We start from the raw sequence: 20,659 nt of genomic DNA on the forward strand, positions 1-20,659 counted from the left end.
TAGGTGATTTGGATACATCTAAGAATCGGTAGTATAATACCAGTGTGAAAATTGGCGTTCTCATATTCCTTTGATTAACTGCCCTTATGCTAGCATCCCTCAAATTAAAGACTGTGTCCAACAGTCCAAGGAAACTGGCCAAGGCTCTAAGGAAAGAAGCTGCACATTAAGAAACTAAGTTGTATTCCACAATCATGGGGAATGTATACAGGGAATCTGACAACATCCAAACAAAAACTATTTATTATAATGTACAGTATGGCCTAAAAAGCCTTTCCAGGTAAGTGAATTTAGAACGTAACAAATCAATGTCAGGGAAATATTTTGAGGTATTTCAATGGAAAACAGTTGATATTCTTAACTACATGTACATCTATAACTCATTAAAGGCACCATGAAAGTATGCTTGACTTGGTCGTATGCTGTAGTAAACATGACACTGCTTGACTGAAACTGCATGGCAAAAACAGAGGATCAGCTTTGTGAATCTTGTAATGCGTCGACCCATGCATGGAGGTAACACGATTGTGCTCAACTTGGTTGAATTTTGGTTCCAGGAAATCATAAGACCTTCTCAACACAAAGCCATTGCAGTACAAAATTGCAACGGTCCGCCTACTTCAGAAGATATTGTCTTCTGGCGACCACACCTCCTGCCAAACTGAGGGTTAATATATTGGTAAGAATACTTTAGGGAACCAAGAGGTCCAGTGCATATAATTAATGATCGAAATTTTACTACTGCAGCATTGGTATGAAGATATATAATACATGTATCTATGGTTCATGGATATGATCCAACGAGAATTTTGTGGTAACAGATATTGGAAACCAATGGCTTCCAGGAACAGATCAAAATATATTCCAGACTTTGCACAATCAACATATCCATTTCATAAGGATGGGTTCCACCAATAAGATATTGATATTTGCTGGACTGGTATCCCAGATTATGACTTACAAAAACTTCAAACAGGTAGAGACTGAGGAAACCAAATTGCCTTGTAAGTACCTAACAAAGTTCAACCCTTACATTTCTTGAGAGCTGGGTGTTAACCTGCATCCATATTAGAGATAGCTAGTAGGCTTAAGGACAATCACATACTAATTTAAAGCTCATCATTATTACTTTTGTTGCTGAAACTTACACTTTTCCAAGCAAACATCAAAACACCTAGGCAAGATCAAAAGAATTCTCATAACCTGACAAACTGAGCAATGCAGTTGTGGGCAAAGTTTTAGGTCCATGACAGTATATCCTCTTGTTCAAGTACTTCATCACATGGTTGCACAATGAACTTCTTAGCACTTGTATAAACATACTTAAATCATGAAACGGTGTTTAGTTTAATTCTGAATTTCTCCACAGCTACATACAATACAGTTTATAGAAAGACCAATGTCTGAAAACAACTTTATATGATGTATTTGGTTTATTTTATTTGTGTGCTTTTTGCTCAGTCTAATGACTTGATGGTTTAGTTTAGCAAAAAGGCTGTTTATTAAGAAAGCAATTAGTGTTGAACAAAGGTATAATGGGTCTGGCATAAGCAATACCAACAATCTGCACTTCAAGCTCTAGCACTGGGTATGCCAGGGGCTCCCTAGTTTGTTTATTTCTGCATCCAATTCTTATGTCGTTGGGCATTAAAAACTTGTCCAGTAAAGTAGCAAGTGCATTTACATATGAAGTACATGTACTATAAAATTTGAAATGAAGAGTGCTGTGGTCAACAGCCAAAAAAACAGTGTCATTAACTGGTCTGATTGTCTAAAATTCATGTGGAAAATCTGTCAAAGGTTAATTAAGTACCAGTTTGCCTGGTTTTGTCAACTTACAAGAGGGAAACATTTAAAACTTAAAAGAAAAAATGGTGTTAGTCTACAGCAAATCACCTAAAATTTCCTGGAATTTTTCACCAACTTACATGTATATTTGTCTAAAACTGTGTTAACTGTGAAAGTGAAAATTCTAATTGTAATTAAAACATGCTTCAAAATAAGCTGTTTTCCCTGCCACTGTTTTCTGTACATTTTCTTCAGAATTCTCTGTTTAGTCTTTTCAACGGCTAAAGTTTGTCTATAAATGAACACTTTAGAACACAATTAAGTGGCTCTGACTGTTAGCAGTCAGAAGACAGGTGGCAAAGATACAAAACTGTATGTCTATTATATTTATAAGTTTGCAATGATAAGCACCACACACTTTTCAGTTACAATCCTGTGTATTGCATCTGTCTTTACATTTTCAGAAACATGAAAAGGTAAATTAAAATGAAGAAAATGTATTGTGACCTTCATGTTGTATCAGTGATTCACCATTTGACGTTTTGCGCAATAGTAATATTTCACGTATCTAGTTGTGCAGACAGTTGTGCAAAATGTAAATGTATGTATTTAATACCTGTATCTCCCAATCTTCAAAGCGTAAAATATCCAAAAGTGCAATTTTCTGCGGAAAAATTCAGGGAATTCATCGCAAACTGACCTTATCAATGGTAAAAGCAAATGTTTGCAAATTACATTTTCCTGACTGAACTGTCTTACCCCTGATCCAGTCTGACAATGAAATAAGCTTAACATTTATTTCTGTTTCAAATTTATTTAAATTTGGGCATTTATTATACTCATTATGCTGACAGCTTATACCGATGTATCACTTTGCTTAATGTCTGCTACAATGGTATAAACATAAATTTAATATCACAAAACCACATGCATTTGATTTATGCAAGAAGACAAAAACCTAGGTGTAGTCATAGTTTTTCCTTCTTGAGAGTTGGACAAAGAATATACTGTATTTCATCTAGAGAATGGTATATTCAGAAGCATATAAAGGCCTTAAAATGTTACTTTTGCCAACAAGTTGCTTTTCCTTAACTATAAGAAATTGATCACGCTATACAGGACACTTACAATAACTCTTTAAGATGTATGAATCAATCAAAATCACTTGAAAAATGCTAAATTTTAGGAGAAACACAGTAAGTATATCCAATTACTGATAATTAAGATAATTAAACATAACTGCCACTGAGACTAACCTTCCAGCATTTCAATTAACCATGTTAACATTTAACCATACAGGTATATGTGGAAGGAGGAACAACTCAGACTCTTCAAAGTGTTCAATGTATGATACCGACGCAGCAGGATTTGGGAATAATGATGATAGCATGACTGAACGGATGTCAGACCACTTTGATTCACTTATTGCAGCAGAAGAAATTGGCAATTGTGTTGGTAATATCATGTTTAAAAGCAAATAACACCCATAAACAAAAACATGCTTGCATTGAATTGAAACATAGTGAAATGTTTCACCATGTTGTTCACATCACGTTTGAATTTCACCTTCATTTTCAACAAACTTACAGCCAAAGTTTTTGTCCATTTTTTTTCGTTTTAACAGTTGTCCACACTATTCAAACGTATTAATTGTACTGAATGACTGCTTGGTTACTATTCAACATGTCACCAACTTACGCCTGCCCGTTATTTCTTGTCCACGGTATATGTATGCCTTTGTAAATGGCCCTTTGGGACTATCCAGTATGGTGTGCCGCATGTAGTGTCTATACACGTCCCAAAATTTTACCCTCGATGGGTTTTAGTATTCTTATGTAGGAAACTGCGTGCATATATATAGCCTGTTTATATATCACATGTTACAAGTGTGAACGGCATTCCTGCCCGAGTACAGTTGGATTTGGCCGCTGGAAAATGTGATTTTGTGGAACTCAAACATGATCAATTTTGGATAGTTTTGATATATGTCCATGTATTTCAATTTCAAATGGGCATTTTCTCAATTTACAATCATCGGTTTAAAAAAATTGAGCTCTCAGGCCCGTAACCCATCAGCAACAGGTAAATCGCACACACTAATGCTAACTGGAAAACATTAATTATTTTATCATATTAAGCCCATTCGAAAGTAGCGAAAAAATAGAAATGTTCCATCGACTGAATAAATAGCACTGTCCCATACAAACTGTATCTTCCCGTGCAGTGGTCGTGTAGATGTGATTAAAATGATCACTTAGAATCATTTGGAGAATGTGCGCACAATTTGGAGGACGTTTCTGCGCATGTTGGAATACTTTTCCTATCATTCACCCTGTCTGGAAAATTTCATTCAGAGCAGAGAGGCAAAGCCGGAAATGTCTGGCCAGATAGCTGGGCTGACTGGGTGAGTTGTTCCTCCTTCCATATATATGTCCATGATTTAAACAAGATAATAACCAAGATAGACATTATTATAATGAGACATTTTCATAGAGAATTTCATGGTCATAACTAATGTACATAAAGATTAAAGTCTTTTTGAACACAATCCATTGTGAGATGTCACCCAAATGGTCTAAATAAATTTACTATCACCAACTGTTTTCACTTCATGGGTGTGAATAACACAGCCAGTCTCTGCAAAAGCACCTATCAAGCACATTTGTGAATTTAAGAGCCTTTAAATAAACTGGATATTACAGCAACACCCAGGGCTACACCGGCATAAACAGCTGTGACTGTGGCCAAGGAGCCAAGCTTAATTCGCCAGGACAAGTTGTCTTGGGTTTCTTTAAGAAGTCCTTGAACCTGTGGTCCAACATACACCACAGTTGCCTCCCCTTGTCGAGCTCTCTCTGTGGCCAGCAGCTCTTTGATTTCCCTCATTTCTGCCTCCACGGCACTGTCCTGCCGAGAAACTATGTCCAGAATCTCCTTAGTCTGTTTTTCCAACATGACTGATGACTGAGAGATGTTTGGGTTTTGAGATGTTGCTTTCTTAAGCGATGTCTGTCCTGTGGATCCCAACGTGGATCGAAGTTCTGCTAGAAACTCCTCCATTCTATTGAACTGTGTTTTGGTTGTTGTGGCTAATTCTGCAGCTAAAACACGAAAATCGGTTCTCTGTTCAGCAGATTCTTTTATTATACCTCTCAGCTCTCTTACACGAAAGTAGTTGTTCACGGAAGTCCCTAATATGCCAATCGTAGCACCAATAACTGAGCCAATGAGAGACCAGTATTTTGTACGTTCAGCCCTCGCTCTTTCTCTCTCATGACTTTCTCTTACCGCTGAAGACAAAATATTAAACTTGTCCCTTTCTGACTTATCAATACTGGCTATCTCTTGCTCCAAGGCCTGTTCCTGCTTGATCATGTTGTGTTCTTGGGTGACAAGGTCTAAGTAAAGCTGTTCACCCCTGTTTGCTTTTTCTCTCTTATTACCAATAGACCGGAGCTCAGCCTGGATTTCTGACAGCAAAGTCTGCCTTTCTCTCCTTAGCGTCTGTGCCATCAAAAACTCCTTTTCTGCCTACAAGACAAAAACAAAATTGATCAAAAATTATAACCAACTTTTGCACATATATGTATTTTTGCAAAGTTGAAACTCAGTGAATGGCAAATGATTTACTAAACACCTACATGTACATCCATACTTAAATTTATACATTTACTGGATTGTTTATCATCACGTGTAATAAGGTTTATGCATATAGATGAGTTTCTAATACATGTATCCACACTCATCAACATTCCACATGTGAAAGAGCAACGTTCAGAGTTATTTATGCACCTTTTAAATTTGATTTTGGAGACAAAACTAGACTTTAGCACGTTGTACTCACGAATATCTCACATGATGATGACCAGCATTATGGTGGAAGGAAACCGAACAGAGCCCGTTGGAAATCCATGACCATGCAGACATTCCCAAGTATGACTTCACAGCCATGGCATTGGTGAGAGGCTCATGGGTCATTTCAGAATGGAAGCTTAGCAGTAGACTTTCCACAGAATGGTACTTTGACATTTCAAAGCACTTTTTACATGTGTTGATTATATTTCCTATAACTGTTTTGAATATCAGAGAAAATTTCGGCTCTATATTCAAGAAATTACTGAACTACTGTTGACCTAAAGTACATAAATTGTCAAGGATCATTTTGTACTTTTTTCCTCTAACCTGACTTTGACTCCCACAATGCACCATGCATTAAGGCAGTCACATTATGCAACAGAATTTAGTGTATGAAAGGAATCAAGACAGACACATACTGTATTTATTTCTTTATTTATTTATAATATTTCACTGTTGTCTAATGCAACATTCAAGAATGTTTCACTTATCTGTGGGTAGTTTTGTGGGTGATGGAAACCAGAGTGCCTGGCTTAAACTACTGACCTTTGGTAAGTTACTAACAAACTTTCCCACATGTGATATATAAATATGCGCCATCCTTACTGTCACCTATTTACAAGTTCCCTGTCCAAGGCCAGTTGTCAGCAATGGGAAACAGTAGAACCCATCGTTTCCTTTTGTGACGCTGGAGTGCATGTCTACTTCATAGATGTTTTATGAGCACAATTACAACAAGTGAGTTCGAGTGCTTAGGGTTTAATGTCATACTTTACAATTTTTCAGCCATATGAACACATAAGAGTCCTTAGAGTGCATATGTCTCCTTGTTGTAAGATAGATTTCCACCGCTTTTTAACTAGTGCTGCTTGACTGAGATGTCTTACCAAAGGCAAGTAAGTTTCCCCACCCGAACCAGTACACTAATACATGGTCAACCCGTCGTTGCACTATCCCCATTATGCTGAAGGCCAAGCGAGGAAGCTACAACTTCCTCTTTTAAGGTCTTAAGTGTGACCCAACCCAGTACTGACAATGGATCAATTGCACATACACCAATAATTGTGACGTAATAAAGGAAAGAACAGCTTTGAATCGTCTTGATAGTGGCGGGATGGAATTTTACATGTTCCCCATTGAAAGGCAAGCATGTTAAGCAAATAGACCACTGCTGATTTGATACAGGGTTAATTCAAGATATTTCCCTCATATGACAGTCACAGTGGTCAGCTTTATGAGTGGAGAAAACTGAAGTGCCTAAAGACTCAGCTGAGCCAGAAAGCACCCCTGAGACAATAATAGAACTTTTAGAGCCCCCCTGAGGTCCATGGACAATATAGACTGCAAACCAGAAACTTTGAACTGGCTGTTCTATCAAACATTATACAGAAGGGGTAAGTACATGGGCAGGATAGAAAATCATAGCAAGTAGTTGCAGAGATGACCACCAGAAACTAGATCACCCAACTAATTATATATCAATGTTTTATCCCATATATCTCAGATTTAACCTAGTCTGCTGTCCTGCACAGGTTTATGGGTGCAAGGCGGCCAGTGCTCAAGACGACACTTGAAGGGGCACACTCGGGTGGGGAGGTAAGTGGTGGTGGGCTGCTGAGGGGGCCTCGACCTGGCCTCTTATCCTATTACTTCAACTGATTGCTGATATGGTTTATGGCTATTTGAACCTACCGTTACATATTTTGGACTTCAAGCCTAGGTTTATAACATGCCACCCCTTTCGGAAAGGGTACAGGACGGTACGGTTTGGTTTGTTACTGTGATTATGTCGCATACTCACAACCCGTAATGTAGTCAGTGCCGGCTACCTACCTTGATGACATTTTCTTGTGCATCGCGTACTTCAGAAAGTCCAACAATGTCCTCATAAGCTTGCAAAAGGCGATTGATTTTCTCATTCGCTACAGTACTAGCTGTTGTTATGGATTTTTGATTTGCCAAATGTCTCTTAATTATACAATTTGGTGATAACCATGTGTTCATCCTTCGAAACACATGTCTACTGGTGACCGCCATCTTTGTATTTTCCGAAACGGAGTATTGTCCCCTGGTCTGCCTACCACACAATATATGAAAAATAAACATTATGTAATCGTGCATTGCAGACTTCTTGTGGGCCTTAACAATGATGATCGGTGGGCTTTGAAAGGGAAACTTCCCAAAAATTAGAATAAAAAATAAACTGAATTACTCAAAAGTGCAGAAACGTGATTAATGCTTTATTTATAAACTGAACAGGGAAAATATATATGTCTAAATTGTGGGTATGTTTGTTCTTTTTTTCATTTGAGCAGAGTGAAGAAACTATTAAAATATGCAAGTTGCTCAAAACCTTCAAAACAAGGTTTAGTCTGCGTGGATGATTTAATAGCTGATAAGATATGACATAACTGTAAGCAAATATACAAATATAGGAAAGTATAAAAAAAAAAAAAATAAAAAAAAAAAGATGTTACTGCCAGAGTGCATTCAATGCAAACTGTCAAGTTCATAAACATAATTGAATAAATTGAAGAAACAATATAATTACCGATATATCAATTGCATACAATTAACCAACAATGATAAACCACGTAGTACTTAAACAGTATTGTCTCAAGTTTGCCATATCATAAAAGAACTCATGTTTTTTTAAAGATGGCAAGCACAGCTGCCAAAATAAATGATACTCCAACACAAACAGCAGTGGCAGTCACTATGGATTTTGCAGAAGTCTCCTTTGTGTCAGCTTCTAGAATACTTCCATGATGTTTCACAATATCTAAGATTTCCTTGGTATGTTTTTCTGTGACAGTTGCCGAGCTGTGCGTTTTAGAATGGAGTTCACCTAACTGCTCTTCAATTCTAGTAATCTGTGCTTTTGTTTTGTGTGAATGGCTTGATTCCATTTCTCGCAACGCATTTCCCTGATCAGCTGAATCTTTTATCATTGCACGGAGTTCTTGCATTCTCCTGTAGTCATTTGCAGATGTACCAATAATACCAACAGTAGCACCAATGGCAGAGCCAATAATAGACCAGTACCGAGTCCGTTTAGCTTTTTCTCTCTCTTTGTCATGACTAACACGCACTGCTACGGATAGCATGGCAAACTTGTCCTTTTCTGATTGCTCAGTCTGTGCTATCTGCTGTTCAAGACACCGAATCTGCCCAAGTAAGTTGCTTTCTTGTCTGAGTAGTTTTAAACATTGTTGTTCTTCATTTACTGCTTTTTCGCGTTCCTTAATGACATCCCGTAATCGTGTCTGCTTCTCATTTAACGAATGTTGCTTTGATCGCCTGTTTTCCTGCACCTCCACAAATTCTTCTTCAGCCTGCATGAATAAAACATGATCAGTTACAACTACAAATAAACCTGCTTCATTTTGTCACATTCTCAACAAACTTAATAACCTTAGTTGTTTTATGAAATGTGTACTATTTACTAATATGTGTGGCTGAATTTCAGTTTGGCAAAACTAAATACTGGTATGGTAAGTAAATCATAAAGAAACCCTGGAGGCCTTGCAAACCTACAGTATACTGTTTGTTGATTCCAGTAACACACAATGTAGCCAACAGGGCGTTGGAACTCCCTCTCCTTTTCCATCGCAGAAGGTTATGTATTAATATGTGCAGAGAAACTATGAAGAGACAATATTCAAATGACCAACCAAACCTGTATGACGTTTTCTTGTGCCACACGTACTTCGGAAACACCAACAATATCTTCGTAAACTTGAAGTATTCGACTAGCTTTGCGATTACTATATGTTTTAACTTTAGCCTGTAGTTTGCCACGACAAAACAAGTGCCTATGAACACTATAACTGGGCTGCAAATTTGTACAAATCTCGCGCCGCAAACGCCGATTGGCTGTCGCCATTTTAACTTTTCCAATGACTCGTACACTGCTTGTCTGTCAAGCATCTATGACAGGTACGAATGCTGCTAAAGTAAGACACAGTTATGTCCCTTTGACCACTAAAACACGTTGCCACCTACGCGGCTTACAATCTTAAAGCGCGACGTAACACCACAACCAACCCATCATCGTTCATTTTAAAATGCAAATAGTCAGATATATATATGTATATATATACTGAAAATTGTTCCAAATTTTTTACTGCAGGAAAAAAACAAAAACAACAGAAACATGTACACGGGGAAACAAGACTGAACATGTACGTGTATCGATTGTTGAACATGTCCAAGCAAAACAAATACGTCAGCAAGAGGTTGTGATTTGATTGGATATGACCACTTCCGCGTGGAGCATTTAGTAAGGCCGGGCGCAGATGGTTTGACAGACATAGGTCTGCAGAGTACAAGTACACGCTGTGTTTGTGTTTGGCAAGGGCTGCAGGTAAATGGAAACAGATAACTCGCAAACACAGAACAAATCTGGATTCTTGGGGTAACAAATTATACGTTAATGCAGCAATCAAACAGTGACATCGCACAGAACGGTTTAAAATCGAACACCCTGTCATCCCTCCACACTGGATGGCGTGGGAGTATTCTAGTAATCGAATATGATGTTTACCTTCTCTGTCCGGTTGAAAGCAGCATTTAGGCCAGCCCGCATATGGTTTGCCTTGGGACCATGGGCGGGGTCCATTAGAGTTCTCCACAAAAGCCAGGAATATAGCCATAACATACCCTCCTATATATGCATGTTTCATTAAGTCTGAAGATATCGGCCCTCCTGTAGTACTTTATACTGGTATAGCTAGTTCTATAGATTTATATTGTAGAGTTAGGGATTGGGTTAATAATGATAATTTGGCCTCGCCTATTGTTTTTTTAATATTCCATGATTGGGTCACTCAGACTACAAGAAATTAGCCGAAAAATGTAAAGACATGAATAAATGCCTTCTCATTTGCTGATCTCATTTATGTTTATACCCGTTCATCACCTAATTGGGTAGCATTTGAGATTGCATGTGCCAGGATATGATTCTTGTACGCTATAAGCCTGTGTTGCCCCTCTGTTGCGGGAAGGTGCAGTAGATCTCTAAACTAGTCTGTACAGTTTTTTAGTTACTGTACAGGCCTCTTAGTTAATTTGTATGTAATTTTGATTTTGTTTCTTTTAGGAGCTGTCTGAAAGATGCCACCTAAAAGGAAAGGTGCTGCTGCAAAGGCAAAGGCTGGTGGGAAGCGTGCTAAAGCTGATGCTGCTAAGGGTGACCAGGCAAAACCTGCTACTGTGCAGGATGCAATTAGTCACCTGAAGGCAGTGGACAAGAACAGAGTGAAGAAAGCCAAGCCTGATGAGATTTGTCCCATAGCCAGCACAGCAAGTGTATGTGATTCTATAGGTGTTTCACTACTAACTGGCCATCATAGTTTCATGCCTGTCTACCTGGTGACGTGGAATTGGAAATAATGCTTAATGGCTGGAAATGTTTTTTTCATAGCTAGGCGTACTATTTTATGCACTTCTCAATAGGATAGGTTAATGTATGCGTAGAGTCATTTTCTTCTGTTTTGAAAGTTGGGAAGATGAAGTTCAGCAGTTTGGATACAGCACTGATGGACAGTTCACTGCGAGTAGCCATGTTCTAGAAGCCCTTCTGAGCTTGGCCAATCACTAGCATTTCTTTCCTTAGCAAAATCAGATTTATTATGAAAATATCTTCCCATTATCTGAAAGAAAGGGTCTGTTATCATTCAGAGGGTCCTGCTATGTTAGGTCAATTCCCTGATGTCGGTTCAGCCAGCTAAGCCAAATGCTTACACCCATGTAGGGAAGACGAGCAGGTCTGCTAAAACACGATGCTTGAGTGCACGAACATCATCCTGGCCGAGCGCCAAACTAAAACATCGGCCCTTTGAACATGGAACAGAGCTGATAGTTTTTGGTAGGGTATCAGGCATTTTTGTTTTTCTTTTCTCATTGTCAGATTGTTTAATGCTGATGGTACGAGAGAGCTCCTAGGTTTTGTGGCGTCACTCCAAATAGCTCTAACATGGCAAAATGGCGTCACCAAATGAGTGACCAGGTACTGACGATTGTGTGCTATTTGCTTTGTTGATAAGGGGTGTAGAATTTTTTTAATATTTTTAGAACATTTCTGGAGTACTACATGTACTTTATTTACTTTAATTGGGCTGGCTTTTTGTTCACTTTAATACTGCATTCACATATGACAGGTTTTCAAAGGTCAGACAAGATGTGTTCAAAAGTATGCATGTATATACTATTAAAGTATTGTCTCTTAATATTATTGATTTGATAGATGTTTGTACCTTCTTCTCTTCTGATAGGTTTATGAAGATTATGACTGCATGTTGAACCAGACAAACATTGGGCAAAACAACAACAAGTTTTATATTATCCAAGTCCTGCACAACCTAGGAAACAGTTATTACACATGGAACAGATGGGGCCGAGTGGTGAGTTACCTATTTTTGGATAACATCACCTAATCTTGTTTGTGTTTGTATAAAAATGTGTACTACAGTTAGATCCTATATGGTCAAGGTACTAATCATAGCAGGTAGGGTTAACTGAGAAGGATATGAGGAAATATGAGGATTACTAGGGACTGGTTTGCACACTCTAGGCTCCGTTAACTCTGTAGTGCTTCCAGAATTTGTTAGAGTGTACACCAATGTCAGCAGTATAGCACTCCCAGTATTTCTCACAGTGTACACCAGTATAAACAGTGTAGCGATCGCAGAATTGGTTACAGTATACTTCAATTTAAACACTACAAACACTAATGTAGACTTAGTGTATAATGCGTCCAGAAACTTTGCACCAGCGTACATTGTAACAAAGTCTTACAGTTTACAAGGAGGGAAATTGTAACACTCCAAAGCACTATACAGTTTACACTCCTGTACATTGTAACACAGTCTGGGAGCACTAATCTGTATACACTGGTGTACAATGTAACATTCTGGGAACACTACATATTTACACTAAGGTACATTGTAACACAGTCTGGGAACACTACACAGTTTACATTTATTTATTTATTTATTTGATTGGTGTTTTACGCCGTACTCAAGAATATTTCACTTTTACGACGGCGGCCAGCATTATGGTGGGAGGAAACCGGGCAGAGCCTGGGGGAAACCCACGACCATCCGCAGGTTGCTGGCAGACCTTCCCACTTACGGCTGGATAGGAAGCCAGCATGAGCTGGACTTGAACTCACAGCGACCGCATTGGTGAGAGGCTTCCAGGTCATTACGCTGCGCTAGCGCGCTAACCGACTGAGCCACGGAGGCCCCACACAGTTTACACTCCCAGGCTACAATGTACACAAATGTATACTGTGTAGCAATGTTTTAATATTCATTTTTTCAGCAATTATTATTCAGCATTTTTTCAAGTCATTGTCTCAGGAATGAACAAGTTGCTTTTATTAATTATTAGGGTGAAAGCGGTATGAACAAGTTAACAGGACCGATGGATGTAGACTGCGCCATCAAGGATTTCAAAAAGAAATTTCAAGACAAGACGAAGAACAAATGGGAAACAAAAGACAAGTTTGAACCTGTGCCAGGAAAATACACTCTGATAGAAATGGATGCAGGAGATGATGATGTTGACGCCGGTCCCTCCAAAGTGGTACGTACCGTTACTTAAAAAAGTCTCCTCCTGTAACAGCATGCAAGAAGCAACATGGAAGTTGTAATCGATTGGATGGGAGAAAACAGGCAAAAGCTGTAAAGGAACATAGTATTCTAAATATATGTTTGATTGTATGTCACAGTTAATATGCAATGCAGGTATTATCAGTGATTAGTAGTAGTAAAAATTAATTTTATAAATTCTTAAAAAGGTAAATTCCTCTTCCATGGAGTATTTTCTCCCATTTTCAGGAGCTTTCCATTAATTCAGGAGACACAGGAGCCTCCCCCCAATGCTGTCGGTGTGACTTGTTGTTGACGTGTGACTTCAGCTCATGTTGGGGTCTGCTCGGTTTCCTCCCACCATAATTTTGGTCTCTGTCATATTGAGTCAAATCAAATATATAAACAAATATAAATTCAGGATGATGTTGGAAAATATCAAATACTTACATCATATACTCTCAAAAGTTGTCACAGACAATTTTATACAACTTTTAAGCATATAGATTACAGATTAAGATATATTTAGCGTTGATCTTCTTCATTTTTTTTCCTTATATGTGTGTGTTGCCGTTCTGACAACATTCTAAAACATTGTTGCAATATTTATTGTTGTAGACAATTACTTCTGCTGATGGACAAAAAACAGCTAAATGCAGGCTTGACAAACCCACTCAAGATTTGGTAAAGATGATCTTTGACAATGACATGTTCAAAGATGCCATGGCAACCCTCAACATAGGTAACTTGTCTGAAACATATTTGTGTTGGTGGTTTTCACACGTATTTATTTTCCCTAATTTTCATCTAAATAAGAAATTGTTGCCCAAATGTATGTTTTTCTGAGTGTGCCTTTTCTTATTTAGCTAATGAGCTATTATTATGTGGTTGTTATTTTTTTTTTAATAAAGATGTGAAGAAAATGCCTCTTGGGAAGCTGAGCAAGTCTCAAATAGCTAAAGGATTTGAGGTTTTGGAGGAAATAGAGGCAGCTGTTAAGGGCAACAAACCAGTAAGCACTCTGAATACTCTCTCATCCAAGTTTTACACTCTGATTCCTCATGCCTTTGGGAGAACTGTGCCTCCAGCAATCAAGGACTTGGAAACGGTGCGACAAAAGATGGACATGCTCCTGGTAAGTTGTTATTCATCTTAATTTTGAAATGTTGGACTTGGGAGGGAGTATTTCATTTGGTTTGTATTTTACGCCATACTCAAGAATATTTCACTTATACGACCGCATCCAGCATTATGGTGGGAGGAAAATGGGTTGAGTCTGGGCAGGGGGAAACCCATGACCATCTTTAGGTTGGCAAATCTTCCCACATACAACTGGAGAGAAAGCCAGCATGAGCTGGTCTTGAACTAGCTCTGACCACATTGGCAAGAGGCCCCTGGGACATTGCACTGCACTGGCACTCTAACTACCCCAGGAGGGTGTAGGTGTACTATTTTTGGTGTCTCAGGTGGGAATAACAGTGCTCCTAGGATGGCTTTTAGGTGATCTCATACGTTGGAGAACATTTGGCTTTCACCAGTACGGTATAAACGTTTGACAAAATCTGTGTGAATAAGGAGGAAAAGTCCCTCATTTACCTACCAAAGGTCGTGGTTTAGCAAACCAATGGATGGCCAGTGGTAAAACACCAGTGGCCTAGTTGGTGTCTAGTGCATAGTTTGCCTTTTAAGAGCTATCACCCTGGCCTGTACATAATATCCAAGTTTATTATTTAAAGCAAATTTCCATCGCATGACAAGATTATATTAAGAATGTACATGGCTGTAAAATAGCCATGTCTTATAGGCTACATGGGTAGCCATTGATTGACATTACATATGTATTTTATGTGGACTGTTTTTCAGGTTCTGGGAGATATTGAGTTGACCTTAAGTTTGCAGAAAGATCAAGACAAGCAGTCAGCTGCAAAGGTAAATTATAACTTCTGCCTTAAAAATATAAAGCTCTAACATTTCACAGATATGAAAGTTTGTCTGTTTATTCTAAACGAAAAACTCCTTCAAGATTAACAAATTAAAAACGGTCTTTATAATTTATTTATTGAGATATATAAAAGCATTCTTCCGAGGATTTTGGTTGTAAGCTTCTGAATATTAACCCTTATAGGCCTGGCAGCAGTGCTTTTGGTAACTTTAGATCTGTTTATGTTATGTTTCAGACAGGGGATGAAGCGCCCCACCCACTGGATTCGCAGTACAACCTGCTAAAGTGTGGCCTAGAGCATGTAAAACCCCAAGCCAAAGACTACCAGGTATGGGAAGTTATATGATGAGTTTTACAAAGTGTGTTGTACACTTTTGAATTTATAACAGTCTGCTCAGGTGAAAGTTGTAGAATTTGTGCTGTCATGTTTGTATAATTAAGTAGATAATTCGAGGTTTAACATTATGATGAAAGGTTTTGCCACACTTTTGTATAGAGTTACGCTGCGGGGTTGTTTTTTTGTATATGGGTTATTTGACTTCTGTGTAATTTATTTTGTTTTTGTGACTTTAATCGTGTAGGTCATAAACAATTACCTGAATGCCACCAAAGGATTCAACAGAGGTACACAAATCCTGGATGTGTGGAAAGTTAACAGAGATGGGGAGGTATGGCAATACACCAGCCACTCTGCCTGTATCATTCAAGACATGATAGAGAAAATAAACCTAAGCCTGATATACGTATAGGTAGAAAGCAGGGCAATGGTTTGCCTGAAAGGTTTGATTCTAACTCCTGTAACCATTTTTACACATGAAAATACTTCCACTTTAAAAACTAGAACTTGTAAGAAGATACTTTTCCCATTTCAAAATAAGGGTGAAATGATAATCTGGACCTCGGTCCTAAATTGTAACCAGTTCACCAGGTATCAGTGCCTTAATTCCACTGCTGCATGAACTGTAAACACAAATGATGCTGCCTAAGCACTTCTGATATTCAGTAAAATTACCATAAGTACCGGTAACATCATTTTAGTCAACAAAAACGCTTAACTAACTGTAGTACATAACATGTTTGATCTTGCTATAGCATTGCGATTTGACTTTTTTAAAGACCCAGTCTGTAATGAATATTTATCGATATATGAACTTGTAATGTATACCTGGAATTAAGTTCCTACTGACAAGATATCAAAGAAATAACCTTTGTGAAAAATTTTTCTTAAGTTGTAGTCAAGGGGTTTTGATACCCTGTATATTTCTGACACTAAATATGTATGTCTTTAATCCAGGCTGGACGCTTCGCTAGCCATGATACCATCAAAAACAGGAAGCTCCTGTGGCATGGGACAAATGTTGCTGTAGTGGCAGCCATCTTGAAAAGTGGACTAAGGATCATGCCCCACAGTGGAGGCAGAGTCGGGAAGGGCATATACTTTGCATCGGAGAATGGAAAATCAGCCGGATATGGTGAGCTTTTGATGCCAGTTCACTGCTCTACTAAAATCATTTCAAGTTAGATAAACATTTATTATAAATGCTGAAATTAATTGTGTGGTGAGGAGATCTAATGTAACATTTTGCAATGTTATTTAAGATTTGCTGCTGAAATTGATATAATGTTTTGCTGCTGTGTTTCCCAATTGCACAGATGAAGAGTTAGACCAGTCTTTCTTTTTTAGCATTATTTGAAGATTTGTTTGGTGCAATTGTTCAAAAATGTAGTAAAAGTTACGCCTGATATTAACTATGTCTGGACCAAAGTGCCAGTAGTGTTGTATTAGTTGTGGTAGACTGGTACCAAGATTTAGTCCTGGCTGAAAAGTGAACACACTTTTGAACAGTTGGTTCTGTACTTTTATCCTAAAGTTCTGCCCAATTCCTGTTTGCAGTGGGAACCACTAGTGATGGTATTGGGGTCATGTTTCTAAATGAGGTAGCCCTAGGAAAGGAGAAAGACCTGTTACATGATGACCATACTCTGACATCACCACCTAATGGATATGACAGTATTGTCGCCCGAGGGAGAACTGAACCAGGTGTGTAACATTGCTCAGAAGACGCTATCCCACACATGACAGTAGCTGTGCGGTAAATTACGTCAAATTTTGCAGGAAAATGTGTGCTTTCAGAGGCAAATGCATGCCATAAAATATGACCTTTGTTGCTGAAGTCTTCTACATTTGCCCAGTAGGATTTCATCCTACCTTCTAAGCACACTTCATAACACTTTTATCAGTAGAAATCTGACTTTCAGGAATTGGTACTTGTAATGGTTCTATATGTCTTGCTAAAGATACCAAACTGTCCATAGTAAATATGGCTGTGGTTAGTACCTGCCGGCCCATATGTGGTGGACGACCAGAATTTCACAGATGCAAGTCAGATTATAGTGAGCTTCTACAGAGCTTATTGACTATTTTTTGTTTCTTTCCTTTAAAAACTTGCCATTCATGTTTTTTGCTTGCAGATCCTAAATTTGATACGACCATAAAACTTGATGGGAAGCCTATCACTGTTCCTCAAGGAAAACCTATATCAACAAAATTTTCGGGAAGTTTTAGTCAAAGTGAATACCTCGTTTACAGAGAGGACCAGTGCCGCATTCGTTACCTTCTTAAGATGAAGTTTTAGTTGTACCCTGGGCCTGCTGCTGAATGAATCTGCTACAGAAGATAAAACACAATGTTACAGAAAAATGTCATTACCAATTTTTATACTCATAGTTGACATTTTACCGTACGTTAAGTGGCTATGCAGGTTACCTGTCAGGCAAACTTCATGCTGTGTAATCTTTCTGTAAGGTTAACAGGCTATATTTACTCTGACCCAGTCCTATTAAGCTACTTTTTAAGACGTGTTAACTATGTTTAGGCAAACATTTTAGTATAGTTTGTATGAAACTTGTATTTCATAGAACATTTTATGTTTATGAGAACATGTATTTATATCATGTTTAGGTTTGTTTCAGGTTTTTATGCATTTTTGGACATTTTTATTGTTCATAGTTTTACTGCCATATTTATACACTTTATGAGTGTGAGAAAAACACGTATGTTATACGGAGTCAGGTAAATATTATGGTATATTTAGTGCTCATGAGTTGTAAGGAAGAATCAATTCTTCCCAGATGTAGACTTTATTCAGTGATTAACCTACAAGTGATAAAGCAGCGTAAACCAAACATAATGTACTGATGTGCCTTCGGCTGACTTAAATGGTAGCACACATGCAGGAGGTTTTGATGGTTCGTTTTAGTGGAAAATTCGTTATTAAATTAAAAAGTTATTAAATATACAACTCTAACATAAAAACAACTATTGGTGCATGAGCATTTGTATTTGCAGGCTATATATTTGTGATGACCATACTTGTATTGTGAAATCTGACCACATGTTGTTGTTGTGAAGCAGAATGTATTTATATCATGCATTAACGAGAGCAAAATTTAGTCCGTTTTAAATGTTTTTGTGTGTTTTTGTATTGGTCCTGACTGATAAGTGGTTTTAGTTGTAGTATAGCTACATCTGATTATACATCTATGATTTTAGAAACATTAATGAATCAATCTATTTACTGAGTAGATTCTAGTTTTATATGCATCTGTTTATTGGTACCATTGTATACCAAGGTTGAACTTTGTTGATGTAATGTACTTATTGACTGAGAAAGCTTTCAGTGGAGAATCTTACTCTGCATATTCTTCGTCGGCGTACATGTATACACACGCACCTGTGCTTTAGACCTCATCTGTCACATTTGTTGTTTTTCCTGTTAATGACTTTTGATAATGTTTAATGTGTGTCGATTCCATGCTAGGTCTCAAAGATAACCTTGCATGGAGAGACATACCTGTTTATCATATTTTGCAACTTCTAGATAAATCAGTGATTTCTCTACATAGAGTTTTATAATCATGTGTTTGTTCAAATATATATGTCACCATAGTTGACCAACATTTATCATGTTGACAATACTGATATATAACAGATAGTGATTCACTCCTAGTGTGTTCAATTAAATGTTTTCGTGTGGAATACGTAGTTCGCTGTTGTCCTTAAAGTGTAAAGGTAGTGTTGGCATACTTTAAGACTTTTGTTGCTTTTGTATGTTTTATTCGCCCAAATACCGCGAACGTTGGCTTCTGCGTTGTTAGGATGTTATCGTTGAAGACTGTTGAGCCTGTTGGTTCAGGGGCCTTCGTCTTTTTCACTTCTAGGACAAGCTTATAAGATGGCTTCCTTTGTCCGGTTTTGGCTATGGCTTACCTCGACCGAAATGAGAGTAACAAGGAGCGTAAAACCCACCTGTTGCTTCATAGTTAACATAGTACATACGGGCAACATTAGGGTCACTTGAATCCACGGTAGAAGGCGGTGGTTGTTAACGTGTTTGCTTTCCGGCCCCAATGTGCATCCACCTTTGAGGGAAGGGTGATATGAATGGGAGTTGTATTTGCAGGGTACCGATATAAAAACCCAGGCTATAGGACCTTCTACCCACTGCCCCATGCGTGTATCCGTCATTGGGAATTGCTGGACTGTATTCCCGGATATTATGAACATACCTGCACGGGTGCTCTGTTTACATGTACATATCTCTAATAAATGTAGTTTCAATGGGCCTCTGTGGCCTAGTGGTTATCAGACAAGAAGGAAGTGCCCATTTTTCAGCTCTTAATGGCTGCACGAAAAGCCATTGCAAAGGTTTCACTTTCAGTACATCTGGCAGTCCAGATGCATGCTCTGGCTTGTCCATATACATGTAGCTGCTAATAAAGGACTTACAGTGCTTCCAAATGCAAGAAAAATGCACATGTTCAGTTACATGTAAACAAAGGAAGAAGACAAAAAAGCTTGACCTGTTGTAATATTATACTCCGGAAATGCGGATGGCATTCAGAGTGACCATCAGATCCCACTATTCCCATCTACAATACAATATCACACGTTGTGGTTTTCACGTGATGTACTTGTCACGGCCATCTTAACGAATGCACATAGTGTTCGTATATATCTTTCGGAAAGCCCTGCAGTAGCTTTGATAAGAAGACAAAATTCTGACAAACAGAATTGAGTTGTTATTCTACTATGGTAATCTTAACTTGGTTGGTTGACAATTGTGTACTATTATATAACATGCAACAAATAGCGTCTATTACTCTGTGGCGATATTTATTCATTTCAGAATCTCATTGTAACAATTCCGTGGTAAACTCTAGAAGCTAAGTGCGAATACAAGCAGAAACATTCAGGTAAAGCATCTGCATCTGATGTATACAAATGTACATATCTCTGGCGCTCTGCTTCATGATTGTGTCTAATTCAGCATAACCCAGGGCGAGGGTATATTCATCGTGTTGAATTAGATTTCGACGTTGGATATATGAACAGTTGCAATCCAAGCGCAATTGAGATACATATTTTGTTATCGACAACTTATATTCTAGCATAGTACACGATTTGAATACTGATTTC

The 20,659-nt window shown here is 38.1% G+C and overlaps 3 protein-coding genes across 4 annotated transcripts; 1 reads left to right on the top strand and 2 right to left on the bottom strand.

Annotated features, from left to right (window-relative positions):
* Positions 1–2,455: 2,455 nt before the first annotated feature.
* On the bottom strand, positions 2,456–7,660 carry LOC135471504 (mitochondrial potassium channel-like). The gene is made up of 2 exons (XM_064750765.1): positions 7,477–7,660; positions 2,456–5,319 (listed from the first exon to the last, which is right to left on the bottom strand). Exons 1-2 carry the CDS (start codon positions 7,645–7,647, stop codon positions 4,459–4,461), a joined length of 1,032 nt encoding a protein of 343 aa, XP_064606835.1. The 5' UTR covers positions 7,648–7,660; the 3' UTR covers positions 2,456–4,458.
* Positions 7,661–7,908: 248 nt separating this feature from the next.
* On the bottom strand, positions 7,909–9,529 carry LOC135471798 (mitochondrial potassium channel-like). The gene is made up of 2 exons (XM_064751149.1): positions 9,323–9,529; positions 7,909–8,978 (listed from the first exon to the last, which is right to left on the bottom strand). The coding sequence occupies exons 1-2, from the start codon at positions 9,527–9,529 to the stop codon at positions 8,286–8,288; spliced, it is 900 nt and encodes a 299-aa protein (XP_064607219.1). The 3' UTR covers positions 7,909–8,285.
* A 409-nt stretch (positions 9,530–9,938) lies between these two features.
* LOC135470234 (protein mono-ADP-ribosyltransferase PARP3-like) lies at positions 9,939–19,249 on the top strand. 2 transcript variants are annotated; one of them, XM_064749052.1, is made up of 12 exons: positions 9,939–10,009; positions 10,745–10,953; positions 11,919–12,047; positions 13,039–13,233; positions 13,857–13,980; positions 14,150–14,373; positions 15,102–15,167; positions 15,416–15,508; positions 15,762–15,848; positions 16,475–16,652; positions 17,075–17,221; positions 17,653–19,249. In XM_064749052.1, the coding sequence occupies exons 2-12, from the start codon at positions 10,759–10,761 to the stop codon at positions 17,814–17,816; spliced, it is 1,602 nt and encodes a 533-aa protein (XP_064605122.1). In that variant the 5' UTR covers positions 9,939–10,009; positions 10,745–10,758; the 3' UTR covers positions 17,817–19,249. The 2 variants fall into 2 exon arrangements, with proteins under 2 accessions (XP_064605122.1, XP_064605124.1); XM_064749054.1 differs by lacking the exons at positions 9,939–10,009; positions 10,745–10,953 and adding an exon at positions 11,121–11,653 and having other exon boundaries at positions 17,653–19,248.
* The last annotated feature ends 1,410 nt before the right edge of the window (positions 19,250–20,659 follow it).

Source organism: Liolophura sinensis, chromosome 7 (assembly GCF_032854445.1).
Source record: "Liolophura sinensis isolate JHLJ2023 chromosome 7, CUHK_Ljap_v2, whole genome shotgun sequence".
In the NCBI taxonomy this organism is placed as follows: domain Eukaryota; kingdom Metazoa; phylum Mollusca; class Polyplacophora; order Chitonida; family Chitonidae; genus Liolophura; species Liolophura sinensis.

Excerpts from the sequence above, each read along its gene's own strand:
- LOC135471504 (XM_064750765.1), bottom strand. The coding sequence starts at position 7,647 with ATGAACACATGGTTATCACCAAATTGTATAATTAAGAGACATTTGGCA. Across the intron at positions 5,320-7,476 it reads CACAAGAAAATGTCATCAAG|GCAGAAAAGGAGTTTTTGAT; the intron begins GTAGGTAGCCGG and ends TTTGTCTTGTAG.
- LOC135471798 (XM_064751149.1), bottom strand. The coding sequence starts at position 9,529 with ATGGCGACAGCCAATCGGCGTTTGCGGCGCGAGATTTGTACAAATTTG. Across the intron at positions 8,979-9,322 it reads CACAAGAAAACGTCATACAG|GCTGAAGAAGAATTTGTGGA; the intron begins GTTTGGTTGGTC and ends TTATTCATGCAG.
- LOC135470234 (XM_064749052.1), top strand. The coding sequence starts at position 10,759 with ATGCCACCTAAAAGGAAAGGTGCTGCTGCAAAGGCAAAGGCTGGTGGG. Across the intron at positions 14,374-15,101 it reads AAAAGATGGACATGCTCCTG|GTTCTGGGAGATATTGAGTT; the intron begins GTAAGTTGTTAT and ends ACTGTTTTTCAG. Across the intron at positions 15,849-16,474 it reads AAGTTAACAGAGATGGGGAG|GCTGGACGCTTCGCTAGCCA; the intron begins GTATGGCAATAC and ends TCTTTAATCCAG.